At 40.4% G+C, this 16,295-nt stretch overlaps 1 protein-coding gene across 1 annotated transcript in view; it reads right to left on the bottom strand.

Annotated features, from left to right (window-relative positions):
* CBLB (Cbl proto-oncogene B) overlaps window positions 1-16,295 on the bottom strand; it is a 56,125-nt gene that overhangs the window by 32,289 nt on the left and 7,541 nt on the right. The window contains exons 3-4 of the mRNA XM_081198959.1: window positions 14,516-14,766; window positions 947-1,093 (exon numbers count right to left, since the gene is read on the bottom strand). Of these exons, the coding sequence (XP_081055085.1) occupies window positions 947-1,093; window positions 14,516-14,766 (398 nt within the window). The remainder of the gene's footprint in view (window positions 1-946; window positions 1,094-14,515; window positions 14,767-16,295) is intronic.

Genomic DNA, 16,295 nt, shown 5'->3' with positions numbered 1-16,295 from the left:
CAGAAATGAGCTTCAGTCTTCCAGATCATGCTGAATTTCAACACAACCTTCAGCACTAAATAAGGTCATAATCACTTTTCCTAGTACAATAAAGGCACATTTTCTTACTTGTGCAAGGTCAACATGTTACCTTATATATGGTCTGGTGTTTTTTTCAGGGGTATTGTATTTTCTGAGAATTTTAGTACAGTATTTTTGTGCATCAGGAAATGTGATACTTAGATAACACCTATCATGATAGCTGTGCAATATTCAAATTTATTACCTTATAAAACCTGTTATCAATAATCACAAACCCACTCCTACCATTTGAATACAGCTACTGAAAATGGACCTTTCAGTCCAAGCCTTCCTCAACTGCTGACCACTAGAATGTACAGCTTCATATTGTTAGTTTTAGTAATCTAATTTTCCTTTTGAACTTTTTATATCTTTTGATTTCCCTTTTGAACTTTTATATCAATTACCTGAATATCAATATTGAGTTTTATTGTGGGTTTTTTGAGTCTCTGACTCCTTACTGTAATCTGCTTCAAGATATACAATTATATAGCAAATTGGTCTAGAAACAAAGGCTAGAATACAAGCGGCAAAAGATGTGTTGTGAATTTCACTGAGTACAAGTTTAACATGCCTACTGTGTGGTGGCGAGGGGGTGTCTCACTTCTCTTCCTCCATTGCAGCCTCAAGTAACTGTCCAGCACACCTTCTTTGTATTGTCTGGGGTCTGTTAACATCTACTTCAGGCAATTAAGTCTGTTATGAATAGTTTGCAAAGCACTTTAGCCACATCTGGTCAAAACCTTACATGACAAGTGTCTCTTATGTACTTGTCCTTATACATAAATGTTAAAAGGATACTAAAAATGGGGGCGGGGAGACTTCAGGACATCCTTGGGAATCATATGCAACACAAAAAAACTTTTGCAAAATTGACTATACTTACTTCTCACCGAAAAACTTCTTCCAGAATTCTGCAGCATCAGCTTTTGTGATACGAAAGTTGTCACCCTGGAACTGACCATTAGGAAAGATTGCCTTGATTTCTGCAAGCATGTGACTGAAGATGAGGGACAGCTTTGTAAGATTTCGCCTTTCAATGAAATAAAACAGGGGGTAAACTAAGCAAAATATACCGAAGAAGTCTCTTGTTTGAAAGGAAAACGAAGACCTGAATTTCAAAAATTCAAAAAGCAACGTGTGTCCCATGTTTTCTTATTTTTAAGACCACATTCATACCACAATTAAACAGTGCTTTGGAAAACATTTGCTAAATAATAATGCCAGTTCTTGGGTACATTTTAAGGTATTTAAATAAAAACAAAAGCCATATATTAAATTTCATAAATTGTTTATGTAGATTCAAAAATCTTCAGTAAGGGAAGTTACTGCACTTTAAAAGGTAAAATATAGCCATATTCAATGCAGTTGTTTCTTAAAACTGTTGAGGTTATGTCATAAGAAACAACAAAAATTGATACCTCTATTGTTACAAAACAATGCCTCAAGTAGCCACTGTAGGCAATCAGCACCATATAAGAGAAGATTTGTAAGACATAGTAAGACAAAAGAAAACAACTTGTTGATACTTATTGAATGATATCCAGGGAAATCAACTGGTTTTACAAAAGGAAGTGGAATTTATTTTAAACCACACATTAAGTTATTCTAAGGGCAAAACTGCTTTTCACAAAGTTCTTTCTAGCATAGATTTATTTAATGTACGTAAAACAGTAAATTTCACATTCCTTCCTGCAGAAGCACAGTTTACTTTCAAATAAAAATGAAACATGTTCCAGGTGTACAAAAAGAAATGCAGGCAAAAATACTTTACTAGCCCATTTACTAATATCCACATGCACATCACTGGTCAGATAGTGAGCCCAAAGAGCTACTTGCTTTGATAAAAATTGCTAATTGTCTTAGGCAAGTAGCAAATTATAAGGTTGGCCTTGATCTCAGCTTTTCAACAGCCTGTAGTTTTCAGTGATTAACACATAGGGAAGCTTCACAGACTTGTATTTTTCAATGTACATAGTACTTTACACGCAGTAACATTAGCAAGGAAACAGAAAAATTCTGACCCCAGGGAGCACACAGTCAAAATCTGGGAACCATTCAGAAACTGGAAAAGCAAGGTTGACAATTTAATGTCCCATGATGACTTTGAGTGATGTTATATTGGGGGTATTGTGATTAATTAAAGTGACAGGCAGCTCAGAGACCCAGACCCTGAACAGGGAGGCCCAAGGCTGGCATCAGAGTGAGACCCTGACAGATGGCCAATGATGCCTCTCCTGTGTGCGTTCGAACATATATTTCTCTCCAAACTAGCACACTTTTCTTACTCAAAGTAGTCTGTGGTATGTCACTGATATTTGAAGTGTATGTATTATTAACTTTGTAGTGTTCTTCCTTTTCGTTCTTTTGTAAATTCTATTCTTTAATAAAGTTTGTATTTTTAAAAAAGTCATCTTGGTCCACTAACAAAAGGAAAAGTGCTAAGACACATCCTAAACAATGCTTGTATCAAAAACTCAGTATTAATGAAGTATGTTACTACCCAGGAAAAGTTCTGGAGCTGCCTGAGCCCCAAAGACAAATTTAATGCACATATTCTGGTAATGCTCAAAATCGTGTCTGACAATATCCAAATGTAAACCAAAACCCAACCCTCCAATTCAGTAATTGTCATACCAAACTGAGCAACAGTATCTTCAAAGGTGCCCAAATCAATGAAGTTTGGAAAGATTTGATCCATCATCTTGATTCAAAAGGGTATCCAATGGTTTCCAAACACAGACCCAAATCTGCTCCTCTAGCTCGGGAACTGTTGTATCAAAATGGTGCTATTTGTAAAGGTTTGTCCCACCGTTTTGATTCAAAATTGTATCCAGTGGTTTCAAAATGTAGACAAAAACAGCTCTATCTTGGGAACCGTCTGTGTGACAATACATCAAGAGGCACCCAAGTTCATAAAGGACAAACCACTTTCCAAAATATATAGTAGATAAACAACATAATTAAACAACTTAGTTAAACTCAGATAGAAAAGTGGTGAGAAACAACTAGGTGGTGAATAAGTTATATCAGTGATTAGATCTTCAGCCTATGTAAGCACAAACAACTATTTCTAAATGTCAACCGTGGCATGCCCTGACCCGCTCTAACAGCTAGAATTTCCCCCCAAAGTGTGTAACCATCATCTCCTACTTGTAGATGAAAACCACTGCATCTTGTTTGTAACCTCAGCAGATAAGATAAATGATCTGTTATCTTTCCCCTGACAACCTCTTAATATTTTCTCTTTAATCTTCTACTCTAGGCTAAACTTACCCAGTTTCTTTAGCTCTTCTTAAGATTTGCCATTGAAACATTTATAGTCTTTTAGAACAGTGTTTCCCAACCACTGTTCCGCGGCACACTAGTGTGCCACGAGATGTTGCCTGGTGTGCCGCGGGAAAAACTAAAAAATTCGAAAGATTTTTTTTTTTTTAAAGTCAAATTTTCGATTGGGGCGCCATCACTAGATGACCCCTGGGGTTCCCTCCCTCCCTCCCGCTCTGCGCCTCCCTCCTCCTCCTCCTCCTCTGGGGAGGCCCTTCCTGGCTCTCGACCAAGGCTTGGCGGCTGCCACTCACTCACTCGCTCACCCACCCGTCCCTCCATCCCTGCACCCGGCCTCTCCCCCTCCGTCGCCAGTGCGGGGGCTGCCGGGATCCGTAGTCCCCTCGCCCTTGGGCTCCGCGCCCGCGCGGGGTGCGCGAACTACGTTTCCCAGCGTGGCCTGGCGGGCCGGGCGTTTTGTTTGAAGCGCTCTTCTCCCGGCCATGGAATGAGCGCGGCAGCGGCGGCCGGGCGGGCAGGGGCTCTTCTGCGCAGACCCCGCGCAGCCTGCCTGCGCCCCCGCGGAGATCGGGCGGCAGGATGGAGCCCGGGGATCCCCGCGGAGGCGGAGCGGCGGAGGCTGCCCCCCAGGTAGGGCTGCGTCGGGGGGGTTATTTTTGCAATGCTGCATCCGCGCCGGAGGGGACGCATCGGACTGCGGGGAGACCCCTTGGCGGGCGTGCAAGGCAATGCATGCGTGCAGGCGTTGCATGGAGTGCAGTGCAATGCAATGGCAACGCGGCGCCCTGCATGCATGCATGCAACTTCCACCGGCGCTCCGGACTTGGCAGGTGAGGGGGGTCCCCAGTGGGCGGCAGAGAGAGCCGGGAGGGCGAAGGGGAGCCGGGGGGAGCAGCACTGCTCCCCGAGCCGAGCCCGGGGGGAAACTTCGGCGTCGTTGCACGGGTGTTGGAAGCGAAGGCTGGCGGGGGCCCCTCGCCTGCAAAACCTGGTCGCCTCTCATATATTTCGTGCATTGCATTCATCGCCCACTTTCTCCTCCAACGAGCTCCCGGGGGCGCGCGCGGTTCTCCCCGTGTTATCCTCGCAACAACAGCCCTGCGAGGTGGGTCAGGCGAGTGGCCCAAGGGAGCACCCAGGGATTGTCCTGGCCAAGTGGGGTGATTTGAACCCTGCTCTCTGCCCGGTCTTCGTCCTCATTTAGCCCCCACATGTGCATGACTGTGCATGACTGAGGTTTTCCCCCCTCGTCTTGGCTATGGTGTGAGTCTGTGCTGTTAATTAATGGGGTTCTGCCTTCAGAGAAGATGAGCCAGCCCTCAAGGAGGTGATTATGTAATTTGCTAGCAATTCATGTCCCTCCCAGCGTGACGCTGCGCGCTGACGTCACGGGGCTGTAATGGTGGTGTGCTTCGAGATTTTTTTCATGAAACAAGTGTGCCTTTGCCCAAAAAAGGTTGGGAAACACTGTTTTAGAACTCGTCTACTATATTGTTTCCAATTTGCCAAAAATATACACAGCTCCACGTGGTATTCCAGATGTGGTCATAATTTGAAAGGATGCTCTTTTCCCTCCTTGTACTGTAATGCCCCACCCCGAAAGCACTAGAAACTCCAATGAAACACAGATGAAAATGTATCTGCATGAACAGACCCTAGAACAGGCATAAGCAAACTTGGCCCTCCAGATGTTTTGGGACTGCAACTCCCATCATCCCTGACCACTGGTCCTGTTATTTAGGGATGATGGGAGTTGTAGTCCCAAAACATCTGGAGGGCCGAGTTTGCCTATGCCTGCCCTAGAACAAGTGTTTCTGATCAGACCACAAGCCAAGCTGGTACTCAGGAAAGAGTGGGGAAGAGACTTCAGAGCAGGAGAAAGGACAGCTCCCCCCCTCACTCGGACCCAAACCTGTTTGTCCAGAAATCAAAGAGGGGCAGATATTCAGCTTCAACACAGCTCTTGATACCTATCTTTCATATTCATGTCTATGTAATGCATTTTAGCAACACATAACCTTAATATGCCAATAAAGTACAGTGGCACCTTGGTTTACAAACTTAATCTGTTCTGGAAGTCCATTCTTAAACCGAAACTGTTCTTAAACCAAGGCACAGTTTCCCTAATGAGGCCTCCTGCCGGCCGGTGCCCTTCCACTGTTCGAATTCCATTCTTAGACCGAGGTAAGGTGTGCAAACCGGGACACTATTTCTGGTTTTGTGGAGTTTGTAAACCGAATCATTCGTAAACAGGACTGTTCTTAAACCAAGGCACCACTGTATACTGGGTGAAATTCAAGGAACCCTCACTAGCCTACAGAGAACACACATCTAGTGGCAACAGCTTTCAGCATGCAATCACTTTCCTTTAGTCCTGGTGTTTGCAGCTTAGCTTTTGAAGCAGAATTTAACTTGGTTGAATCGACAAATATAACAGGTTCTCTTTAAATACCTTCTTCCCAGACTCCAGCTCTGGTCAGGATGGGACTCACATCTATCCTCCCTTCTCCCCTTAGTCAGGTGTTGTCTGTGTGTATTACCTGCAACAGCTCTGCACTGACCAACTAAATCATTTTATTTCACCCTACTACAACCACAACCTGAAATAATATACTGTGGGCAGGAAGGAGGAGAGCACCAACATACATGAATAAATACCTTTAAAATACTTTAAATAAGGTATCTGCAACAAAATGTCCCTGTGTGTTCAAGCCTTCAAAAAAAGGGTTCATGTTCAATACACAAGCCAGTCTGGAATTCATAGGGTAGAGTGGGGAACCCCAGGAGGGACAAAAGGCCAGTTTTTCTTCTCACCCTCTCCTAACCTGTCAATGGATTCTCAAGTGGCTTCTGTGGCCCGGAGTTACTATCCTTTAGCTTAGGCAGGTTTGAGAGCTACAACTATTCCTGGACTGGAATAGATGGGACTTCAGTTGCCCATGCTTGGGTGACCTGTTTAGATTACTGCAATTTGTGGGGCTGGCCTAAAAGTCTGGAGGCTGCAGCTAGTGCAGAATATGAATGCTTGGTTGGTAAGTGGGTCAGCCTTATGGGATCATGTGTCAGCAATCCTGAATCATGCACTGGGTATGCAATTGTATTTAAATGTTTTTACAGGTTCTATATGTTTTTATTTTATTTTAAATTGCATTGTTTTATCATTTTGGTGTTTGCTTCCTTCCCCGGGCTCCTTTGAGTGGAAAGAGAGGATACAAATTAATACTAATAAAATAAAATGCAGCTGCAATGAGGCAGAAGCAAAAAGAACAGAAACAGAATTATCTAACTGCAAAAGTCTAGTTTAATAAATATATTTTAAGGAGGTACCAAAATACCATCGGAGATAGTGCCTGTCTGAATTTTGTGTGTGTGTTTGTATAAAATAAGTACTGCAGATTACATTTAACTTTCTAATGAAATAATGGGTTCTTATTACAACTCAGTATTTTGATCTATATATCATGAAAGGCACATATGTCTTACAAAGCTATTTCAGGACCAAAATCCCACTATTCTTTATTATTTTCACCTGTATGTTTCCCATCTTCACACATGAAGTGCTCTGTCTTTTCTTAATATCATTCTGAAGACTTCAAAAGTGAAAGGAAATAATAGAGCAAGTTTTCCTTTCATCATAAGCATCTTGTTGAATACTGCTCTTCAGTAATGAGCTTGTAGCACTGATTAAAGTGGAAAATAGTAGTTTTGTTTCTTTTCATAAAGCTGAAAGGAAAACCCTCCTACACTCTCCTTCTCAAGACTGAATCCCCACTTTGTTGCTCAAGCATCTTGCTCACATTATGGAACCTTTTTTTACAGATACAGAATCTCCCACACAACTTCTCACAACACTAATTTCTTATAAGCCATATTACTCAATGTAAGACTGGAGAGAAGGCCTGATCTCCCCATGAGGCTATGGGCATTTTCATTAAGGTATTGGTATGAGTAATACAACTAGATAATCCAAACTCAGAGCAAGCATTCAGCACGGTAACATTGCTGGCCATTTGGTCTCTTAGCATGTCAAATTGTAATTGGCCAGTACAAGCCACTACCTCTGAGCCACTCACCTTCTTCTCAAATAATCACAGGAAATAAGACAGAAAATCTATTATCAATAGACTGCAACTTGTTTAACTGTGGGCATTAGTCATACAAGGAAATAATCAGACACAGGTCTACATGCTGCAAAAGTTTTTCGCTTGATTGTTAAATGATGTGCTACTTGAGACTGTCTACCAACTTTAAATATTCATACACAACAAATATTCCACTTTTTGCAAATCATGATAAAAGCTGTGAATAAGGCACTTGCTTTATTTCCATTTCACTAATCTTCATATAAACTTCTTCTTCTTCTATTCCAAAGCGAACATGTCAAAAACAAAATTTCCCAAGCACTACGTTTGTTTGGGAGGAATATCTATATATCCCATTTACCAAGAGTATCTATGTATCCACAGTGCCAGAGCCAACACAGCTTACTAAGCAGTTCCCAACATCTTGATTTCCTGACTATTATGAAAATGGTTCAGATACGAGTCTTCAAACTCACAAGGCATAGTGTCTACTGTTGAAAGGGCAAACTATACCAGAACTCAAGTGAAAGATGTGTAAGCTGCAATATGCTACCAATAATTTAAGTCAGTATGACCATTTTTCTTCTGAAAGCTGCAGTGCATAATATTCCCTAACACTCTTTCCTCAGATTCAAAAGCCCACAAATAGCGTATATAAATGAGTTACATCAGATGCTTAAGATGGAAGAAATAACAACTAGAGAAAAAGCTACAAAAAATGTATGCAGGTAATTAGAAATTCCACTGCAGTAGGAATCCCATGTCCAGCCACAAATTATATGTCTATGAAAAAATATTCTGTGGGCCTGCAGAATGCTCACACTCTTCATTTGTTCAAAACGCTGCTACTGCTGAATTTGCATTTTGCTAAGCCATTCCTGCCTATCATTTACCTGCAGTGGAGTTGCTTCCAACAGCGTCACTTTTCCAGCTTAAGATTTCAGAAACCTGTATAGGCTTGATACACTTATCTTCATACTACAGGTCTATACTGCTAAGACCCAAATACATTCCACTAATTTGTTCTAGGCAAGGTTTTTCTGTTTATTATTTTATTGTTATTTTAAATATATCTATCTTTAAAGAACCCACTGAATTCAAGGGACTTACCTGGGAATAAGTCCTACTGCACTAAATGAGAGTTTCTTCTGAGACATGCACGTAATTGTGCTGCTATGCTATCAAAGGGAACAAAATGTTCAGATCTCTACATGCAATGAAAGGCCAATTCTATATAGTGGTACCTCAGGTTACATACGCTTCAGGTTACATATGCTTCAGGTTACACACTCCACTAAGCCAGAAATAGTGCTTCAGGTTAAGAACTTCGCTTCAGGATAAGAACAGAAATTGTGCTCCGGCGGCACGGCGGCAGCAGGAGGCCCCATTAGCTAAAGTGGTGCTTCAGGGTAAGTACAGTTTCAGGTTAAGAATGGACCTCCGGAACGAATTAGGTACCTAACCCGAGGTACCACTGTACACACATACGGCAAATTCCTCAATAATGTTTTAAATTGGACCAGGATCCAAAGAGCCCTACACTGGTATGGAAGCACTTGTGTGTACCTATGGGATAACTGCCAGTTTTCCTTTCCAGCTGCAGCCTGCAGCTCCTCACAACTTGACGAATATAATTCACAGTGTGCATGTGGAACACCACACACAGCACATTTCCAGCCTTTTGTGTTCAACAGAAACCTAAACAAAAAGCTATAGGATAGACCATTTCCATTTTGCTGAGTTTCCCTACAGAAGAGAAACTAACAAAAATCCTCCCTACAGATGCAACAGCAGGTTTATATCTAATGGGAGTGGGGGTTGGTTGCCTTGCTTATGCTTCTCTTATTAGTATCTCAGCATATAGTATTAGGGAGAAAAATCTAAGCACAAGCTGCTTGACAGTGGAATGGTGATGGACTCTCCTTTAAGCAGAAGTTGGATGGCCATCTGTCATGTGTGCTTGAGTTGAGATTCCTGCAATGCAGGGGGTTGGACTAGATGACCCTTGGGGTCTCTTCTAACTCTACAATTCTACAATACTAACCATAAAAGGAATGCATACATTCCATACAGATACAGTACAGAAAGTGGGGTGGGGTGAGCAGGGACAGGAAAAAGAAAACCATTAAGTTCTTAGCAGTAAGACTGACTTAATGTATGCCTATCTTTAAGGTTCTCCCAATCCAAATGTTATCAACAGCTCTGAAACATAAAAGCAACACTCATTTATTAAGTTTAATTGAAGATTGGATACATTTTGATTAGCTTAAGGGGCTTTAGAGGAGGCACTGTTGGTGATTATTTGCACTGCAGACCTTAAAGCATTTACTGTTCTAATCACTGAGAGAAGGAACTAGACCTAGTGATTTTATTCATAAACGGCACCAGCTCATTGCTTCTGCACTGCAAAAACAGTAGTTTACTGGTAATCTTAATTGCTAGCTTGGAGGGGAAAGGGTTTAACACCACAAGCACATTATTATTTATTGCTCTTATCATAGAACAATGATTAGGCAGGTTGTAACATAACCAGATTACACACTATTTGGCATCAGAAGGATCACTGCTTGCAAGCAATGTGGTGCTTTTAAAAAGGAAAAATATAGTTTGGGCTACATGAACAACAGGGATAATGCAAACATTTACTGTATAGGCGACCACCTCTCATCTGGATACCAACTGAGTCAACAACAAACTATATCACTAAATGTCTCTGATCAGCACTGATTTTATTATGAAGCTCTGAAAGCCATTACTGTTCATTCTTCACAGAGTATTAATTAATAGGATTAAAAGTAAAAGATCAATACCATCAGGATGTTGCTTCCTTTTCATATTTCAAATAAAATCTGTGTCTACTCTAATGTTAAGGCAGCATGCAAACAGCTTCTCTGGAACAAGGATGGAGAAATGTGATCCTCCAGATGTGACAATTGATCATGCTGGCTAGATCCCCAAAACTGGAGGGCCACAAGTCCCCTGTCCTGGATTAAACTGACACACACTCAGGAAATTTTGACAAAATGATGACACCAAAATACAAACAAAAGCAAACCAACAACACCCCCAACATGATCTGAGAAACATATACCAGGAAGAATCCGAGCCACTGCACATTGCATCAGCCACAGTTTTTTAACACTCCTCACAGGCACATCCAGAACACACTGCAATAGTAACATCTGGAAATGGCCAAGGCATGCAACATTATGGCCAGATCTGTCTTCTCCAAGAAAGGGTGTAGCTGTAGTGGGTACAATAGCCAAAAGCAGAACAAAAGCACTCCTGGCTACAAGCATCCACCTGGGCATCCAGAAGCACACCCAAACTGCAAACCTGATCCTCTACAGGGAATGCCACTCCATCAAGAACAGTATGTACTCCCATACCAGATCAATGTGTCTACTGGCCATCAATACCTCTCTCTAGTCTGGATTGAGCTTCCACCTGTTAGCCATCTACAGTCCATCACTGCATCCAGGCAATAGTTAAAAGGTTCTATAATCACCTGTGTGTTCCTTCATTGCTGTTTTAGTCCTCTACCTAAGCATTTCATTAAATAACCAAGGAACAGAGTTCAATACAATGAGCAGGGGCACTTGGGAGTGATCCTATCAACCAATCCAGGTCATCTTCCCATTCCACAGATCAACCAGGGATTTTGTGGGATTGTCAGCTGAATTGGCTGGCCTCCATGTTTTCAGATAAGAATCACCTCTCTTTTATCAAACTCTTTAACAGCAACTAAGTATGCTTAAATTAGCAATTTTAAGAAGTACATATTAACATTAGAATGCACATAAAACACTCAGGCAATAACTTCATCACGGCAGTATGCCTGGACTTAAGGAGGTTTTGATTTGTTTTTGTCACACACTGCCAGAATATATTTCTGAAAAAGACAGCAATGTGCCACTTCAAAGTACTTCCTCTTTTAAAAAAAATTCTACCAGGCTTTCATATTTCTAATTAAGACATTCTGTTCTGAAAAAACTGTTCAAATAAGCAACATTAAGTTACAACTAAACACAGCTTAGGGATATTTATTCACCAGTTTGAGCTCTCCTTTGCCATGAATTGTAAAGTTCACAAAGGATTAGCCATACCTATTTTAAAAACATTTTAAAAAATGTTTTAAAAACATTATCCTGTTTGCTTTAACAGGGAAATGATTTGTGTGACAATAGGAAGTAAACTGAGAATCACTGGCCAAGTTCAGACATAACAAGCCAACCACAGTTTGTTACATGAATATAAATGGAGGACCTCATGCTTCTAGTTACGTATGTCAGTGGTCCAGTTCAGATGCAAGAACCTAGCACAAGCCTCAAGTAAATGTGTCTTCCCCTCCCCCTTTGTATGCAAGGGACAAAGATCAAAGCTTTCACTAACAGTAACAAACTGTAGTTTCTTGCTGTTTTCAGGTGGCAAATGGTAATTTATTCAACCAGTTTTATTAATAAGCTATGAAACTTCAAAACTCCTCCTACTGAACACAAATAAGGGGGAGCAAGCTTGCCTGAGCATGTGCCAGCTCACCCATGTGGCAATACATGGCATGTTGTTACATCTGAACTGATTCACTAACTTTGAGTCATGAAGAAGACAGTGTTCATCCACCCTCTCAAAGAAACTGAAGACCCAGATCAGTATACTACTCACTTATGTTTCCACTGCTTCTTGGTTTTCATAGTTGCTCTCTAATATGGAGGCAGAAATGGGACTTGCAAAAATATATATATACAGTGTTCCCTTTCAGTGTTCATGCTGGGCAATCACTTCCTCTTTCAATATACAGGCCACTTCCCAACTGCATGTGTTTGGCACGCATATGAACTCTTTTGCACACTGTTTTTGCCATGAAAAGGAAGCGGGATAGAATAGGGCGGGCTTAAGCGCATCCCACTGATGCGCACGATGCCTCGGAATGCAATCCCCAAACAAATGGGGAGTTGCCTGTACTCCATTTCGCTCCTCCTCTTTCTTGATTTTCCATCCCCACTCCAGCAAGACACTGAGGATTAGGTTGGGTTGCGGTGGCAGCAGAACTTAGGCTTGTTGTTTTTTCTACTTCTGTAAATGTCCAGGTTCACTGAGAATGCTTATTACCTGCCTCTTGTTGTTTCTCAAAGCCGGATTTGTAAGAAGTACAATCCAATGCAAGTTTAGCGAGAAGCAAGTCTGGATTCGATGGGATTTATTCCCTACTAAGTATGTTTCAGATAGCAACCTACATCATCTATTTCCATTTGAATTTTACTTGGCATCACTCAATGATGCATACATTCAAATGCAACACCACATGGTGCTAGCCACAGTTATTATAAAAAAATTTCTCCACTCTTAAGCCTGTGTTTTGAAGTGACGTTTTCCCTTGCATCTGACATTATATTGGAGCTACAAACTGTGTAAGGATTTTATAAAGAAAGGGGAGGAGGAGGAATGTCCCTGTCAAATGCAAAGTAGCATGACTAACTTGCTATTTGCAGCTTGGCCTATTAACGTCAACAACAGAACCACACTTTGAGAATGAAAGAGTATCATAAGCACTACTATTTTACTATGCTCTTTAACACACACTCAAAAGTTCACACATGCTCCATTACACATAAACTCTTTATGGGTGTATTTGTTTTAAGTCAGAAATGAAGAAAACCTTTTCCATAGTTTAAAAAGCTTTGAGACATTAATTTCCATTTGAATCTTCCACCCTTGCTTAACATCCACGTCTCTTCACTCTTGCATGATTCCTTCACAAAGCAACATTCTTAATTATTATATTCTTTCCTGCTACTTTCTCAAGCACATACAAAACTTAACTTGCTCAGAAAATAATTTCACTCAAATCAATATATGAAGTAGCTTTTCTTGCCACTAGGATTCAAGACTAAAATACCTAGTATTAATGCCTAGTCTTTTAAATAAATGTTGAGCTCCATGACACAACTTTGGCCACAAAAGACATGAAAGATGAACAAATAAAATCAGAAATAAAGAAATGTCCAATAAGTACTTTTAACTGTTTGCAACAGTGATTAAGTCAGATTTTTTGGTGTACCATGAACACTGTAGAATTGCTCCTGCCCTGGAGTGGGATAAACTAAGAAACCTTAGCTTCCTGTTACTTTCAAAACCAGGAATCCTGTTTTTTCCACTAACTATCCATGATAGCTATCCCTAAGCCTAGGTTGTTACTGGCTTGCCAATTATACAACAAACCATAATTTCTGGTTCAGATACAATGGGAAGCTAAGGCTTCCTGGTTTTCTACAACAGAGAAAGAATGTTGGGGCTATGTATCTCAATATGCTGCTTGTTCACAAGAAACCATGATAAGCCAGAATGATTGGCTTATTATTAAGTATGATCATTGTCACCAACACCTTACTTCATGAAACCAGGAAAACAAGTGTCAAATTAATATTTTGGAAGTGTTGACAAATCCAGCACCAAACTCACATTGGCCACAAAGCATCTCCAAAACTATTTTACATAAATACTGAATGGAACTACCTCCATTCCACTTTCAAATTTCCAAATGCATAAGCAGGGTCACCAACATGGTTCCCAAAGGGAGACAGGCACCCAAGAGTCCTTCCCTGTTACCCTCAAGGTCTCTCTCCACACTGAAATTAGACTTGAATATGCATTCTATTGAAACCAATAGAATAGGATGCAGTGTGTGCTTGATTGCAGAGTGTGTTAGAACCCATAGCTGTTTCTCCAGTTTGCTATATGCCCATAGGCCCAAAAAGATAGGTAACCCTGCTGTTAGTTTACATGCATCATGAAAGCAAACCTCCAACTATGGCACTCTAAAGAGGCTATATTCCTGTACAATATGAACTGTACATAAAAAGTAAGACTTCATAAGAAAACAGTTGCATCAGAAGTTCACTTAAAAGTTATGAATACTATAGAAATTTAAAAAAATGCAATGAGTTACTAGTTGACCTTCAGGTCACTGTTTTCAGAAAATAAACATTATGTCCTCAAATAGTTAAGTATCCAAATACTGCTGAAATATACAAATAAAGTTGTGCTAGAATTGGCCATGACCAATTGGCCAAACAAAGTTTTCTTACCTGTCCTGTGATTGCTCTTCATACATCCTCTCTTTCCCCTCTTTAAAAAGTCTTATAGCCCGTTTTGATTTTTTCATGAGACTGTCAATATAGATTTTAAAATATTCATTTTCACTGAGCTGTGCAAGTTTCTGGTTGTCGTCATACTTGCTCAATATAAGTCGCAAGTGTTGATAGGTATCTGGTAAAATGTCAAGTATATAAGGTGGGCTGTTTTTCAACTGAAGTTTGGGGTTCTGACACAGTCTCACCTAGAACCAAAGAACAATTAAATTTCACGTGAATGATAAATTATCTAAATAGATAAAACTTTATTGTATATCAAAGACAGCATTGGAAGCATATATTTAAGCCAAAACATTGTATATTGTCCCAATCAATCCTAGCTTTGCTGATGAAACAAGAACCATTTGGTCAGGAATGCGCTGCAGACATTTGTAGCGTGGAAGAACATAAAATAGCTAATTTCAAATGTACAGGAAAACAACAGCTTTCACACTCCCTCCTCCCACCTCTTCTTTCATTCCTGCAAGGAAACCCAATCTTGATTTGAAAACTAAGAATACCACATGATGACCAAACTTGTGGGGCTGAAAACATGGTTTGATCCTGGTTCAGATGTCATATGGAAATATGGCTAGTTCAAAATCAAGAACAAATGCTTTCTATTTCCTGGTGGACATGAAAGAAAAGAAGAGGAGTGCATGTGAACCCAATGCCCACTGCAGCTTATTCTTATACTGGGAAACGATTTCCTGTTACCTCTGAACTGATTCAAGTTTATAAGACTGAAAAATATAAATCCCAAGCAACAATTGGAAGCAGTGTCCAAGACCAATGAGTTGTATATCAAGTGAAGTAACAGAACACATAACTGATGCCAGGTTAATGACATTAAAATTTAGGGGGGAAATTTAGCAGTCTTTTAACATTGTTTTCACTACCGGTGTGACTTAAGTATATTTATGAGGCAACAGCTGATGATGTCACACTATGAAGGAAAGGAGCTACCATTCACAGAACTTGTACTCATACAAGTTCAGCTCTTCATTCAAGATGCAACAATGCTGGATGCTATCCATTGCTGACATAAACTTCAATAAAGAATTTAGCGATGTAAACATGTGAAAAGATATCAACAGCAGGAATGCATAAATAGAAAACTACTGAAATCAAGACTGAATCAAGACTTAAGATGAAATGGGGAATATATATATAAAACACCACTGTTAATTCTACATCCTATGACAGGCATAGGCAAACTCTGGCCCTCGAGATGCTTGGGACTACAATCCCCATCATCCCTAGCTAACAGGACCAGTGGTCAGGGATGATGGGAATTGTAGTCCCAAACATCTGGAGGGCCAGAGATTACCTATGCCTGTCCTATGAGGATAGTCCAACACCACAAATATATGCATTAACATATATGCATTAACAATAAGCAAGAAGCCATCAGTTATTGCAATAAAAAAGCTGACCCATTCAACTGTAGCTTAGTTACCAATTACAAAACATGCTCCAAACTGAGGAAACATTTATTCTGGTAGTAAGTGTTCATTAACTTTTACTGGTTGGGTTTTTCTTTTCTAGTAAGTACCTAGTGCTTTAAGTGATATGAAATTAAACAACAACATGCATGCAACAAGTGATAAATATTTTCCTGACTACAACAAAATTATGCAGGAAATAAATATTTGGCCAGTTAAAATCTTAGCAAGGGTCAAATATCTGGTTCTGTGAAATTACAATATTGAGCTTTTGAGGGAGAAGAACCACA

This window comes from Podarcis bocagei (assembly GCF_964188305.1).
Source record: "Podarcis bocagei genome assembly, chromosome: 6".
In the NCBI taxonomy this organism is placed as follows: Eukaryota; Metazoa; Chordata; class Lepidosauria; order Squamata; family Lacertidae; genus Podarcis; species Podarcis bocagei.
The sequence above is the reverse complement of the archived record's forward strand: the minus strand, read 5'-3'. Positions and strand labels throughout refer to the sequence as shown.